General features: G+C 43.3%; 1 protein-coding gene across 5 annotated transcripts in view; it reads right to left on the bottom strand.

Moving 5' to 3' along the window:
- FBRSL1 (fibrosin like 1) overlaps positions 1 to 16,455 on the bottom strand; it is a 502,969-nt gene that overhangs the window by 81,468 nt on the left and 405,046 nt on the right. For 3 of the 5 annotated variants that reach the window (XM_053993750.1, XM_053993752.1, XM_053993753.1), the window contains exon 6: positions 13,879 to 13,932. The exons of the other annotated variants lie outside the window; for them this stretch is intronic. In XM_053993750.1, coding sequence (XP_053849725.1) covers positions 13,879 to 13,932 — 54 coding nt within the window. The remainder of the gene's footprint in view (positions 1 to 13,878; positions 13,933 to 16,455) is intronic. 5 annotated transcript variants of the gene reach the window in all.

Below are 16,455 nucleotides of genomic sequence, written 5' to 3'. Positions count from 1 at the left end.
TTAATTTTGGCTGTGTATCTGCAGATACAAAAGCCCTTTAATTTCATGGTCAGTTCCACATACCCAAATAAGGGGAGTTTGATTTACTTAATAGTGAAAATTACCCAGGTCTGTTTATTTTAACAGAAATACTCTTTGGGGTTTTTTTCTGAGCATAACTCTCTTGCACAGAGCTGGGTTTTCCTTGAATGAGACGAAATAAAATCCAAGCAGAGATACAGAGGGTACAAATCCATGGAGCACAGATGTTAACCATGGTTAAGACTGAACATCCTCGTTAATTGCAGTCACACTATTCTGCCAGTACTCAAAGTAACCATATTATTGAGTCCAGGAAAAAAAAACAAACAGTAACAGTAAGGGTAATTTTTTCTTCCAATTTAGTTTTAAACAAGTATTTCTTATCCAAAGAGTCAGGACCCTTTTGGCAATACCACCACAGAGGAAATCTCAATGCTCAGTTCACTGCAGCCCTGCTTTGAAAGGGCCAATGCCCTCTGTCAGCCTCTTGAAACAGATGCTCTCCGAGCTCTTGTGACCAAGCAACATGCCACCTTCTGACATCCTTTGTGGAGAAGGTAAGAAGTCTAATGTAGCTGAACATTTCACTCAGTTTTTCCCTTCCTAACTAAACCAGTGTGCACCTGTGTGCACATATACACACATAATTATCTGAAAAGCTATTACAAAATTAAGTAGGTCAGACTAAATTTCATTTTGGACTAGATTAGTGCTTCAGAAATAAACCACATATTTAACTGAACTTCCAGAGTTTTGTATGATTCAGCAAGTCTGTCTTGTGTGGACACTTTCACCCCTGAAAGAGATCCTTCAATGACAAAGCATTTATGAGGCTGAATTACAGAGACAAGGGTGATGGTGCTCCTGAGGCTGAGACATTTGCAGGACTGAATCTGAAGATTGGATTTTGGTCCCAGAAGGTTTTTTTAGTCACAAAGAATATGAAGCTCTGACAGTTTCTGATGTTTGCCAGCAGACTTTTGAGGAGCTGGTGAGTGCAACAATTTCACCAACAATTTCAAGTGATGCCAAACTAAATTCTGGGCTGGAGCATAAGCCATTACAGAGCAGAAACCGAGGGTGAACTGAAGGATCAAATCACTCACTCTTGGTAAGAATAACACTTCCTGCAAGACACCAAGCCCCTTCCTTTCCCAATTAAACAAAAAAAAAAATACAAATCTTTTATAATTTAAATAGTGTTTCAAATGTCAGCTCTGTTCACATCAGCCCACAGGGATTACACTAAAAAAAAACTCCACTATGAACAAAATTTTTACTTAGTGAAAACAGCAGGGACAAAATAGTGCTAATGAGGATTGTTCTTTTTACACACATTGGTAGGCTTTTCATCTTCACACATGAAAGTCTTCTCCATTAAGACAAGATTTCCTGGCATGCATGGCACACTAATTGTTGTCCCATCTATAAGGGCTGTCCATCTCACAGCAGCTCACAGAAACATAGAATGGTTTGGGTTGGAAGGCACTTGAAAGCCTATTTAGTTCCAACCCCTTTGCCATGGACAGGGACATCTTCCACTAGACCACACTGTTCAAAGCCCCATCCAGCCTGGCCTTGAACACACTTAATTCCACCTGTAGAAAAAAATGTGTGCTCTCAGCTGGGCAAGGTAAAAAGAGCAAGGAGGAAGCTTCGAGATGCCACAGCAACACAACACTCCTCTGGGATAACCACTGCAGAAGACTGTCCATAAATATGGTGATGTGTGGAGAGGCAATACCTGTGTAGTCACTATCCTGCAGACAGAATTCCTCATTTCATTTACTCAGCTCATGTCTACAACACACAGTAAGCGGAGCCTCCCAGGCATTTACAAGGCTAGAAAATTAAAACTGCAGTTCGGTCCGAAATACTAAAAAACCCTTGGTAGTTTCATGGAGCCAAGAGCCTCTGAGAGAGGCTGAACCAGCAATTCCTTCCTGAGTTGCCACTGGAAAAAGATTAGAAGAACATTACATATAATATACCCATATGCTTTGTTTTGCTTGCTTTTTGTTTTGCCTTTTAAGAAACTTCCCCTCCAGAATATTAAAAGTAACAAATTTTAAAATTTTTTTAACAAACACTAACCTCAGATCATTAGCCAACCTGGCAACAGACCAGAGAAAATTTATAGCCGACGTGCAACATCAGCTTTCATCCAGAAATGCTAATTTCAGTAAAATGAATAGTGTGTGGGCTTTTCATACTGCTTTGCATTTGGCTCCTCACAGCCCTGTTTAAAGCCTGGGAACCGGCCATATAGTTAAACTGCACAGATGTTCAACAATCTGTACTTGTGTTAATTACCCTAATGTGAGCAGAAACTCAACAGATCCCTGCTAATGAAGGAGAAAGTTTTCCAGTGTGACTACCGTATGTTTCATTGTCACTGTATTACCAAGCTTCTCCCCCTCCTTCCCCTGCCCCCCCAGCTCCCATTCTCTGCAGCTCCTTTGCATTCACATCACCCTCCTACCTCAGCATGCATGAATTGGACCAACTAATGACTGTGTATTCGCAACATGGCAGACACCATTAGGCTGATCGGAGGTGCGGCTGCTGAATTTTAACAGGCAGTTTTAAACAAGGTAAGGAAAACAGATTCATCACGCTCCCGATTCTCTCATCCCCACCCATCTGCCATTCTTCTGCCCTTGCCACAGCTCAGAAACACTCACGAAGTGCAAACACACTTCCCCCTCCGTAAAACACGGCGGCGTAAAAAAGCAATGCAAACAGACGTTGCTGGGCAATTACTGGGGTGGGAGCCCAGAGCCGGGGGCATCCGGGAGGCCAGGCTAACAGAGACCAGGCTAACAGAGGCCAGGCTAACAGAGGCCAGGCTAACAGAGGCCAGGCTAACAGAGGCCAGGCTAACAGAGGCCAGGGCTAACGGAGACCAGGCTAACGGAGGAGGCCAGGGCTAACGGAGGCCAGGCTAACGGAGGCCAGGGCTAATGGAGGCCAGGACAATGGAAGCCAGGGCTAACGGAGGAGGCCAGGCTAACGGAGGCCAGGCTAACGGAGGCCAGGCTAACGGAGGCCAGGACTAACAGAGGCCAGGCTAACGGAGGCCAGGACTAACAGAGGCCAGGCTAACGAGGCGGCTCAGGAGCAGCAAGGCTGGCAGCGTGGGCTGCAGGGAGCAGCACGCTCTGCCTCGGCAGGCACGGGCAGCGGCTGAGCCCTGCCAGGGAGCGAGAGCAGCAAGGAGAATGCTCAGCTGCACACAGGAGGTAAGACAGGGCTCTAAAGGGCACGATGGGAAGGGTAAGGCAACGCTCAAGTGATCAGTGCTGCCAGTAGCAATGAGCCAATACTGCTGTGCAACTTAACCCAGCATTAAAACATACTCGACCTCTGAAGAACTGCCTTTCCCACTGAGGTTCTCACTTTCTCTTCCAGCGTCTGTCTGCTCCGCTCCCTGCTGCCAATCATCACCTCCAGCCACCTCTTTCAAAGCAATCTGCTCAGCAAGCACCAGGCAAAGGGGCTGGGGAAGGGCAACTGACTTGCCCTAGTAAGCCCCAGGTGACCTCTGAATGATACCAGCCCTGGCCTGAACCAGAATTCACATCTCCCAGGTGCCACCGCTTCACAGTCAGACCAGTCTGCACCACCAAATTGTATTACAATGACCCTCATGGGAACAAATGTACTCGCCGTGCTTGACTTGACTGGCAGACTCCCACCACAGAGGAAGGGGGGAGGCAATCAACTTTGCTCATTTATTAGATCCACCCTGCTAGGTCAGCCTCTTTGTTGTTCACAGAGCCAGCAACTGCAAACTCGGAGATGGGGCAGCAGCTGCCATCCAGAGAAGTCAGCATGTTTCACCCACACCGTTCCACCCTCCGCTCAGGACTGGGCACTTGCTGCCAGCTCTCCACGCGACAAAGCTCAAGTTCCCTCTCAAAAACCTTGTTCTTCATGAATTGAGGAGACTGAGGAGAAACAGCACACAAAAAGGTGGGGAGGGGATCCAGCATAACCCAGAAAGAGGTGAAAATTATTTAGAGAGCACTTGGCTCTTTCCTCCTACCTCTTCATCATTAGCACTGGAAGCAACACAGCTGTCTAATGGCAACTTCAGACACCCATGGGCCAGCAAAGCGACATTTTCCACACTTAAATAACACTGAGCTGATTTAATTACTGCACTTAATAGTAACAAAAGATGTCTCAATTTAATCTTCAAATGGCCCTCCAAGATCAAAACACAGCTGGCTGGATAACAAGATGGCCTAGGCCAGCAAACAAGTAGGTCCAATTTGTTCAAGAGCTGCATCCACTCCTCAGTATGAAAGGCCAAGGAACACTTGTGTGTCGAATAAATCAAAGGAAGCAGCGCTCCCATCGCCCCCTCCCTCCCCACCCGACTTCTGTTATAGAGAGGAAAAATAAAAAGGCAGCTGATTCATGGGTAAAGAAATGCAACATGATAAAAGAACAAATAATTATGTTTGGGAGAGAAAGAAAAGAAGCAAGAATCAAGATTTAACAGGTTTTGCTTTTATAATCCTTCAAGATGATTAGGAATGGATGAATCAGATTAAAATCACATGGAGACAAAGGAAGGTCTCTAACTCTTTTGTTTTTCTTTCCATACTGGACAGAAAGAGATGGCTCATTAAGGAAAGCCCTCAAGACACAGCTACAGTGAGGAACAACCAAGCTTCTTTTTTGAGCAAGAAAAGTAGGGAAAAAATAACCATTTACTTCTAATATTCTCTATTTGTCCATACTGGGCTGTGATTGTTACTTTTTGCAAACTATTCTAACAAGTGTCCCTCTCTTGAGCAGTTTTCAATGCATACTCCTGCTGACACAACAGCCAGGCCTCTGCAGGCACCTTCCAGAAATTTTCAAGCTTTTGCACGTTCCATTACAGCTAAACACAGAAAGGTTACAGCCAATCTTTCTGCCACTGTGACATTTCTACGAACCTGAGTGGCAGGGAAGTCTAAATAAGATCTTGTGATATACCTGGGATGTAGCTTTCCAACTCCCCTTTCCAGCTAGTGAGAGCAACACAAGTGGCACACAGCTCACATTTTGGACCTAATTTTACTAACATTAATTAAAAACAAGTTGGCTATAACCCAGGTTGTTCTGCTTTGTGGGGTTACTCTGGATGAACAACAGTCTGTGGGATATTGTTGCTGAAAGCTTAGAAAGTTTTCTCTACTAATTTTTCCTTAACTTTTTCTCTTGATGGAGAACTAGGATGAGGCAACTAAAGTGTGCCAATTTTCTTGGTGCCTTGGATCATATTTCTGAGGAATAGGGTTTCTTTGGGTTTTGTTTTTCATTAAATACAGAGCTTGTTTCATCAACAGCAGTTCTTAAACAACAGATGATGTCATGGGCCACTGCACCATGAATGTGGAAGAGTGGGGACATGGGGAAATTCCCTCCAACTCTGGTAACTCCCCCCTCCTCTCCCTGGACTGTGACATGACAGAGGAAGATAATGTGCATGTTTACAACAATCAGAGCCAGACAAACCACTGGTTTGCCCAAATACCCTGGCAGGGATGAGACATCTGATCAGTCACTGAAGTAGGAGGGGCTGGGAGAGGTCCTGTGGCTCTGTCTCCTCCTCAACAGGGCTAAATGTATGTTCAATTGGGTTTTAGAGGGCCCATGTTATCTGAGTCTGCATGCAAATTTCAGACTAATTCCCTCATTGTTTATTTAAGAACCTTTCTTTCCCAGCGACTTTGACCCTGGATAGCCCTGTATTTCCAAAACCCCATTATTTTGCAATAAACTGCTGAAGAAATACTCATTGCTTCAATTTACAACCTCCCTACTGATCTGTGTTCAAGCTCAGGGACCGAACCTTCATACTTCAAACTAGCTGGGTTCAGATATCTGAATGGCAAGTACGAGTAAAATTTCTCATCTCTCTGCCCAATTGGTTTCATTTAAGCACGACTGAACCTCATCTTAAAGCCACTTTCCCAATCAGTTTAAGTTCTAGATCACTAACAAGAGATCTCGAGGAGGCACTCGCTGCTGAAGCTTGAGCAAGTGCATGTTTCCAGTTTGCATGTTTGTTTAAGTAAGTGACAAAGATGGAGGGACCAAAAGCAATTCCCTTAACTAGAATTCACAAGTGCAACCAAGTAGAAAATCTCCCGCCTGCCTGTGAGGAGGCAGTCAGACTTTCTCAAAGGCTGAAAGGCGGCTCTGCTCAATGCCCGGCAGTGCGCACAAAGCGCCAAGTCTGGAATCCTGACCCCGCTGAAGTCAGCAGCAAAGTTCCCATAGATTTCCTCAGGGCCAGGATGTTCAAACCTGTTCAGACAATTCATAAACCACCATTTCAAGGGCACACCTTCGCATGAGATTCCCAAGGGCCTTTTGAGTTTTGACTTAAATGCTTGGATTATTTTTACAATTCCAGTTATGGGTTCTTTGTTCGCAGGGAGTTAAGCAATACAAAGAACACAGCGAGAGAACAATGAAGGCATTACCATGCATGATTTGTCTTTAAAAAAATTCTTTTTCTCTTCATGAAGTTATAGATCCAATTTCAGTCTTTATTATCACTTTGCCATGTGAGAAAGTGGTTCTTAATTTTAATAAAGGAAGGGAGCTTCATATTTCAACAAGAGCTTAAATGCTTCCTGCAATACAGGAGGTGGAAAGCTCTTTTGCTAACCGTTACCGCAGGCCAGATTTATGGAGGGAAAGGGAAATAATCTGCCTACACCGAGTAAATAAACCCTGTCTAGGACATACCTAACAGTGGGCAGTAGCCCAAAGACATCTTGTCCGATGAGATCATTTCTGCCCCCTCCATTTTAAGGGAAATTAAGAGCTTGCTCTGCCAAGCATATATTAACATTTCACTTATCACTAAACTCGGGGTCCAAGCAAGTACATATGCTACTGCAGTCTGTGGTGCACGACTGGACTGATAAAAATCTTTCCACCATGTTAACCCATCTGGAGAAAAAACCATATATGCAGCTTTCACTAAGATTACTAGATAATTATCTTCCTCAAATCTACTTTTTTTGCAGTATATCTAAGGAGGTTCTAATCTAAAACTTAAACGTATTCTATTTCATGTGAAGAATGACAAGTTTAACCCAATTCACAAAAGTAAATGTCCAAATTTAGAAAGGCTCATGTAGTTTATCTTCGAAAAAATGCTACTAGTGGCCCACCATTCCACTGCGTGCTACTATAGCAATTTTAAATCAGAAATGCTAGTTGGGTTTGTCCAGTCAAACCTTCAGAGCTATTCCAGTTTGAAATCTGCTATGGAAATTTATTTTTCCCCCATACATGACCAATAGCCCTATTATTTTACAGCCTTTCCCATCAGACTCTGTTTACGTTAGCACTGGAGCAATGATACCAAAATCTGTCTTTAAATATGGTCCTCACTGGTTAAAATTAAACATAGCTTTGCAAAATTGTTTTAAAATTTTGTTCCATCTCTGTTCTGGCAAAGGAAATGAAGCCAGTTGTAATCTCAGTATCAAGAATCTGGTTTAAACACAGCCCATGCTGGAAGTGAAATAAATATTTGATGCAACACACATTACTTAGATGATCTGTGACCCAACTCGGGCTGTGACCAAAAGACCTGACCTGGGCTGCAGCTACACATTCTTCCAAACGAACAGGACTGTGGACAGTGCCAAGACTCCCATTTTCCCCTCGAGAACCTCAAGATGCACAGCCAGGTGAGGTGCCTTGCCCATCAAGGGTGTGCTGCAGAGGAGCACACAGCATGGGTGGGTGACCTGGCCACTGGGACACACTGCCTGGGTGCTTTACATACTGCATCAGCACAGAGGGGCAATATGTTATTTGTTGCACGTGTTATTCATTGCTATTAATTCCACACTCTGAATCTCTGTACAAGGGGAAAAAAATAAGCCTGAGAAATTGAGAGCCATGTATGGAACACAGTCCTACTGAGAGAGTACTAACAAGAAAGTCAGTAAGACACCTCCTAGCAAATTTCAAGCCAGAGCCAAAGAGAGAAATGGAGAAAAAGCACCACCAACTAGCATTTTTATCTTCCAACTTGGTTGCATACAACTCTCAGCAAAGGGATTTAGCTGTGATAAAAAGGGTTGCAAGATACCCAAGTGAGATACGGTGCTTTTACGATTCTTTTCAGGTAGCTGAGTATGAAATCCCTGCCCTTTTTCTCCTGGGGCCATTCATCTTCCCCAGGTGATGGAAAGCCAATCTCCCAGCAGGTGGGCCTGCTCTCACAGACCTTAATGCTTAATTGCCACAAATCAATTCCAACCTTGATGCTCAGGCTGCTGCTACCCCATCCCCTTTTGCACCCCGTTCTCCTCACACTGATTGCAGCCCAGGATCCTCTCATGTTACTAAATCCATCTTTGGACACAGCACCCAGAAAAAGCAAAGCTCCAGCTCCAGACACTGCTGGCTGTGGCTGGTGCCATGAGCTGACCTTACACAAGAACAGCCTCAAAAAAAATTCAGCTCTGCATCCCGTGTGCACACACACATGCCTTCTATTTTATTTTTTTGTTCAACTGGAATTAATCAGGAATGATAAACACTGTTTGTTTCCTGAAAGCAGCAGTGGGGGGATGAAATATGCCTCTTAAGCTTATCAGCTTCAGCGCCACTGAAGAGAAAGCTGGCTTCTAAGCCCAGGGATAATGGGCTGTCCTTTCAGGAAGGTATCAGAGGTCTCAGGAGAGGGAGACAGACAATGGTGTGACCTTCAGCTAATAAAGCCCACCCTGGAGTCCAGAGAAGCTTGGGGAATATTGACAAAAGTTCATATTTACAACAGCCTGGACCCTTTCCAGATACCATTACCAGTCTAGAGAGCTGCAGCCTCTGTATGTACACTCACACAGGCTTTTATTCTGCCTCCTCCTTTCTTTCTTTGTTCCCATGCCGGCAAAAAAAAAATTAGTCAGAAAATGGCAATTCTTCCGCTAACAAGGCTCCAGCAGCATCCTTCTTAAAGAAGAGAGTTATTTAAAATTTCAGTTTCAACCTCAGCCCTACCCTCTACTGGAAGGAAACTCAAGGCCTCTTGCAAGGATTCTTGGTGCATCATCGTGCTCATCAGGAAAAAGCATATGTGTTTTCGTGGAAAATCTGCTGATTTATTTATAATTTTTTAAACAAAAAGGCAGCCAACATATTGTAAAATGAGAATGTTGTTGGGTTTTTCTTCAAACAGGTACTGGCAATCAATGCAGCCCGTCAGAAATACACCCCAAAGCATTTTCAGGCAAACTGATCCCCCCCAGTCTGCCTTGTGGTTGGCAAAATGACGTTTAGCCCATAACTAGAGTGCACAGGCATGACTGGAATACAAATAACAATAATATTTAAAAAATTGTTCATACAGTGAAAAGAGCCCATTTCAAAACATAAAAACTGTTTGAAGCTGGAGTTTCATTTTTCTGCCTCCGAAAATAGTTCCAAAACAAATATATAAAAAAAAAGGTTTGGAGGAAATCTGTTTTCAAGGGTAGTTTCACTGAAATCAATATTAAATCTCAAAACATTTAATGGAAATAACATCTTCAGTGACAGAACTATTCTGACCGCACTTTCCAGTCCAACTATATGCCAGCCTGCCATTTTTATTTATCTGCTTCATGATTTATCTTTGCCATCCTGAAACTAATCCTGTTAGGGATCAAAAGGGATCCAAAAACTGGAACAGGTTAGAACTTACCCCAATAACATCTTCTAAAAGATGCCTCTGTATCGTGGTGGTCTCATTTACCATGCCAGTATTTGACAGGCAGGAAGAGGGCTGAACAAACATCTATGAAGACCACACACTTCTTCTCACTTCTGCAGCTTTTTTTTTTTTTCGGTGAAGAACATGCTTCCACCAAGTGCTACAGTTTCATCAGCTACACAGGCTCACAAGCAGTTTTCCAATTTCCTAGAGTTATGGCCCAAGCAGGCATTTTATCCTTTCTCCTTAATCCCATCCAACCATATTTGCTATCAGGAGAGTTCAGGTGATGGATTGCAGCCTGTCTGAATCCAAAGTAGTCAAATTAGCTATTAATGTTGTGCTTAATGTGCTCACACAAACAAGGTCATTGGTTGCATCGAGACTAATAGAAGATGACACACACTGGGACTGCACAGCCCAGGGGACTGCAAACAGGATGAGAAAGTCTTTGGTTTTTTGCCACTGCTTCAAAACCAAACCTGATGCTACAGAGATCCTCTCTGTGCTCAGCAGTCCAGCTGGGATCCACCCACAGCACAAACCCAGGGGAGGAGCACTCAGTCCTCCATCCCCCCAGACAGAGGTGCTATTGGCTCAACTGCAGCCACATTTTGATCCCTGTCAAGATTAACCATCCTTCCTCCTGGCCCCCAAACACTGCTCCAAATTACATTCATCCTCCCTCTTGAGATGAGCTAACAAAATCCATCAACAGCAAGCAGCACTGAACTCAGGAAGTGGTGTAACATATCCGAAGAAAACCAGAAAGAGTTAATGGTGCCATCAAAAAGATGAAGCCATGTTCATCTTGGAAAAATACCAGCTAATTTACCTGTGGGGAAATACTCCTCAGGACGCATAGGAGAAGTGAAAGGTATTGGGTTTCTCCAGCAGGAACCTGGAGCTCTGCTTGGAAAGCTGGAGCCCACTAGGGCAAAATACCCATTACCAGCCCACCTGAGGACACAGAGACACAGAGAAGACTGCTCAAGCAAAATAAAACACCATTTTCTATGAATAAGAGAAGGTGCTACACATGATAATATGAAACACTTGGAATCAGCTTGAATTTCTCTATGCACTGTTTCAAGGATGAGAGGTGACATCACCTGGCTGCCAGCAGGGCCCTCTCTAAGGGCTTTTCATTGCCTAAACCTCTACACCAGCACTGTTTTAATAACTATAACAGTGAGTTCCTATTGAGAAGCTCCAGAAACAACTAAGTCTGGTAGTAATTTTATACCTGTTTTCCATGGCAGAACCCCCTGGCTCTCAGGAAACCATGGGATATTAAGTGTATCCCAGAGAAACAGGCAGATCCATGTATTCTGCTGCAGTGGATGGGCAACTGCTCTGAACTGCTGCCCTCTCTACTTCCAAACCACAAACGCTCAGAAAATGCCTTGCTTTTAGGGTACAATTTTAATAAAGAATATTTGAGTTATAAGGCTGAAAAAGCAAGCTCCAATCTGAGAGGGTGTAATAATCCCACCTGTGGCTGTTGCCAGCACACTCTCCTGCACCCTACCTTGAAGCACAAAACTGGGAAGCATAAATGGCCTGCTTGTGATGTTACATTATATGGCAGAAGGCTTTGTCTTCCTTGAGTGAAGAAGTGAAAGACAAAAAAAAAAAAAAAAAAAAAAAAAAAAAAAAAAAAATTTCAGGGCTTGAAAGTACAAAGAATTAAGCCTTAATATCAGCCAAGCTGGTGACTGGATCTCAGAAGCCTGCTTCCCTCTGAATTTCTCTTTGCTGTTGTGATGTGCTCACACTGAAAATTTTCCCCTGAGCAACTGCCTGACTAAAATACAGCACACCCTTACCATAAAGCCCTTTGTTAAAACATCTTTGCCATAAAGCTGCAAAACCTTGGCTCCCAAGTACATTAAATCGTTATAAACCTGCCTTCGTTTTAACCGCGCAGTATTTCAAAACACAAAGCGCTTCTTCTGAGAGACAGCACTTTAATGAGGAGAGGGGTAAAATATATAAACCAAACCTCATTATAGCATAATTTCCAGGAGACAAGCATGCTGTTATAAAAGGAATCCATGGCAATAGCATTTCACATAGCTTGAAGATTTAATACTTTTAAACAGCCACCGCTACTTTCAGCCTTTGGTGGTGTTTTGTTTTGAACGTAAGAGAAACAACCAAAATTATGGGTCCACTGTCAGCTATGTATTTTATATTCTGTAAATTGTTGCAAATGGTGGATTCAACTCTAAGGCATGCTCAAAAAATGTAACGGAGTCAGTAAGAGACTCACTACAAGTGTATACTTTTTCCTTTAAACCTCTGCATTCTTAAAGGTTGTTGCTTTAAACACAATGATGCAGCATGGACAGGGTAAGTTACCCAAACCAGATCCAATTCATACTGGATTGAAAGTACTTATAATGATACAGTTGGTTCATGTGTTAACAGTGAAGCCAAAGAAACCTATCACACTACAAGAAAAATCTGGTGTATTAACAGACAAATGAAAGTAATGGATATAACGCTATTTAATACCACCTGTCAGATAAATCAGGGTAACTGGCACATCAAAGGGACTGCAATTAGTTTCCAAAAATGAGAATACTCATTTTTCTTTAAATCTGAAACTTGATTGCTTTCTACAAAATGACAAGTGGATCAGCCTCCCCCTGCCAACGAGAAAAATGTTACTGGAGAAAACTGTTCTTCCTAAGAACAAATTATCTATCAAAGGAGCCTCCTGAATTACACTGGTCTACAAGACTTTTAAACTTAATCTAATAAGAATTGCCATTATTGATTACAGTTCTTCCACATTAGTCTTCCAGTTGTAACTTCTGAAATGAAAGCTTAGCAATGATTAGGTATTTACTACAGTCAGTAGAGAAAAATAGTGAAGAAAAAGATGATCGTAAAGGCCATCAGAGAAACAACGTAGCTCTTTTTTTTTTTTTTTAATTTTTAAGAGAAGAAAAATAAAACAAGCAAAAAATCCCAACCCTCACCCCCCAAATAATCCCATCCCAAACCCAACAACAAGCAAGGGGAGATGCACTTCATGGCAGCTTTGACTTAAAGCACATGTAACACTGATTGATGGATACTGAAAGCAGAGACACCTGTGGAAAATTAAACCCAACCAAGCACCAAAACTGGGACAGTTTTTTTGTGTTTCTTGGTCCTACTTTAGAAAACTACGCAAGAAAGATCAGAATTTCAGGAAATGATCATTCTAGCTACTTTTACAGATCTGGGTCAACAGCAGGGTAAAAGTTGACCTGTAATTGATGCCTATAACGTGGTTAGGATAAGCATTTCCTCTTATCTCTTTGCTGCGGCTTATGACAAATGATATTCTGGGCTGAAGGATGCTTATGCTCCCTGATTACCAGAAGGTTCAACACGTACTACATGGCTACAGCGATGGAGTGGCACTTCTGCCTGCAGTTCTCAGAGAGGTATCTGAACAGAACACAACACACCAACCCTTTTCCTAAATCCAATATCCATGATTTTGCCATTGAAGTCCTGTTTCCGAGGTACTCTTTACAATTTTCATTTTTACTGATGTGACTCTTGTTTTCAGGTTTAGAGCAAAAGGATAATAGATTCCTCCTTCACCGTCATCACTCTCTTGTAAATCACAAGAGATGTTTCCAGCTATTACCAAGTTTAGCATGGCAGAAGACAGCAGGCTGGACAAGTCTGAGGCAGCATGTCAGCACACAAATTATAACAGGATGTCTGGTGTTAAGGTAAGCCAGCCTAGCACGTGCCTTCCCTTAGCTCAACTTTAATATTTTTCTGCCTGGCTGTGCAACTAAACCTCGAGGAAGAAGACAGCTACAAGCAACTGCACATGCTACTTCTGTTTTACAATCCTCTCACTTCCTCCATTAACAGCTGAGGGTTTGGGGTGCTAGAAACAAGAAGACTGATCACAAATGTGCAATGAGACCCTGAGCTAACAGGTTAGCTGACATGGAACTGTTAACAGTGAATTGGCTTGGAGACAGTGGGGGGAAAAAAAAAGGGGGGGAAAAAAAGGGAGACAGAGTGAGAGAGACAGAGACAGCAACCAATTCAGCTGCAAGAAATCAAGCTAAATCAGTCCCAAGTGCCCATGTTGGAGAGACTTGATCTCATACCTTGCTTGTTATCAAGGCACTCCTGATACGAGTCAGCTCCAGTTCCGTTGCGGTCTACAGACAAAACAAAAAGTTTCATTCATATCAAACATAAATATTAGAAACGTCTCAAATGGCAGCTCTGCTGGAGCAACACGTTAGGTGCAAACAGCGCTACTGCCTTCGGAGGCCACGCTGGTTGGCTGACAGAACCTGTGAGTGGTTACAGACAAGGTACAACAGACTGACACCAACCCACTGGGAGAAACCTATTTTAGTCCTGGGCAGGAGGTGCTCCCGGCCCTGCCCATCTGTCTCCACACTGCTGACGGCACAGGGGAGGGGATTACAGCTCCAGCTGCTCTGAGTTCCTTAAGCACATGGAGGATGCAATACTTGGAGTTAAATCTATCATTGCACTGTCCTCTGTAGGTCCTATGAAAGCACTGGTTTGAACCAGCAGAACTCAATCTACAGTCTGGAATAGACTTCTCTGTGGCTGGTGGTGCTGTGGTCCTCTTTGGGTTTTGGCTGCTACATCATATTAAAGGCAGCTGAAGATACAAGAATATCCTTTCCAAATATTACTTTTCCATGGACACAATGTTACTGTAGGTACCACTGGGGTTATCTGACTCAGCAGGGAGCTGGTGTGTGCCCTGAAAATGGGGAGAAGCTAAGACTCTTGTACACATGTGTGCTCCACACAGAGAAGAAAACAGACCACTCCCAAACACAAGTGTGGTCACACGTGGCCTCTCACATCCAGCATGGATATCAACTAACAAAGCCCTTCATCTGCATTAGAGGTTCAGTTAGATCTCATCACCTGTGGTAAAAATGGTTTCACCTGTAGGTGAGCAGAATCAGGTTACAACATGGTTTGAACCTCAAATGCAAACCAAAGAATTTCCCAGCACAGCTTCTGCTCCTGCTTTACAATTCAGTTCAACCACAAAAAATGCCTGGATGGTCCTTGAAAAAAAAAATTAAATACATCTGTAAACCCAGGTAAACTAATGTTCTTTCAGCAGCTTACATGCACCTTACACACCGTGTTACATATGAGGAGTAAAGCAATTGAGCCCATGAGGTGTCTGCACAACCTCTCAAAGTGAGGTTTTCTACATCAGATGTCTAAGAATGCAGCTGGTGCTACAATCAGTCCTGTGTGCAACTACCAAACCATTGGATCAGGTCACCCATGGCACACACTCCTACCACAGCAATGGCACTGGAGACAGCTCCTCTACTAGAACAGATCCACGAGGTGATCACGATTAATGAAGGAGCCACTCCACCAGGCTGAGCTGGGTGGCCAGGCTATCAATAGCAGTATTTCAGCGTCACCATCCAGAGAACCAGCACAACAGCAATGTGCTTATTTCTTTCTAAAGATGCTGTTCAGGGCCAGAAGTTTATAAATATTGTTCACAACAGAAAAAAAAAAAAAAAAAGACAGTAAGGAGAACTCTACCACCCAGGCACCTACAAACAGCTGCATTTCTATACCTCCAACAAGTGACTGGTCCCCAGCTATGAGGGCCTGCTGGCATTGCCCCTGTGTGCAAAACACATTCCCACATCAGCTGCCCCTTTTATCTTTGCTCAACCATCAACTGGTGATGGCTCCTTGAAGAGGAAGAGATCCAGATCCAAGTTAAAAGGCTTCACATTCAGCAATAGTATTTAATGAACAAAGAAGCAAAAATTGAAGTTGCCCCACTGTTTGTGTTGTATAAATCGCAGATAATAGATCTCCCTAATCCTAATGAGGCCTTCCTATTAAAATCTTTATTAGCTTTCAGTTCTGCAGATTGCCCAAAGGCTCATCAGTTTCCCTATCTCTCAGTACCAAGATCTGCTTTAACTTTTACAAATAGCTCTAAGATATTTCTCAGCTTATCAGCATTGCCAAGCAGTCTGTCTTATCATTACTATTGCAGATAAAATAAATGAGCTCACGACGATATGAATAATGGCATTTTCTGTAGGCTGGTTTCCCATTACATTTTCAACAGATTGTAAACTTAAGCACAAAAGAGAAAAAATAAAAAAGAAGACTGTGTGTGTGTGGGGGGGGAGAGAGGCTTTTTTTTTTCCCCTTCCCATTTACCTTCAGTGCCTTAGAGCACAGGCTGCATTTTTAAGCTCACCTGATGAGAGCTAGTAATTAATTTTGAAAGGGAGCAGAAACACCTCAGCTCTGCTTTCTCTGAAGACCAAAACCCCAGTTACTTCTGGGATGTTTTTTCAGCTGCATTTATTGGAGAGAAGCAAGGGCTAAACCACGCTCTGCCTAATGAAGCCATCTTCATTAGTTTGCTCCTTTCCCTCGCAGCCTAGGAATACCAGTCAGATTGGGAATTGAAATCATGAAAAGCAACAGAACTGCATTTGAATTAAAAGACTAAGCTACAAAGGTCTCCGACGGCTGCTCCGGGCTGATTAGCACGAGGCGCGCGCGGCACCATTGCGGCACAGAGCGAATTTCGCAGCGCACGCTCGCGGATAAAGGCAAAGCGTCCGCGGGAGCCCCACACGCCTCTGCCTTGCCGTGACAGCGAGCAGGGAGGTCATGCTCTGGCAACCATTTTC

This window comes from Vidua macroura, chromosome 18 (assembly GCF_024509145.1).
Source record: "Vidua macroura isolate BioBank_ID:100142 chromosome 18, ASM2450914v1, whole genome shotgun sequence".
NCBI lineage: Eukaryota > Metazoa > Chordata > Aves > Passeriformes > Viduidae > Vidua > Vidua macroura.
The sequence above is the reverse complement of the archived record's forward strand: the minus strand, read 5'-3'. Positions and strand labels throughout refer to the sequence as shown.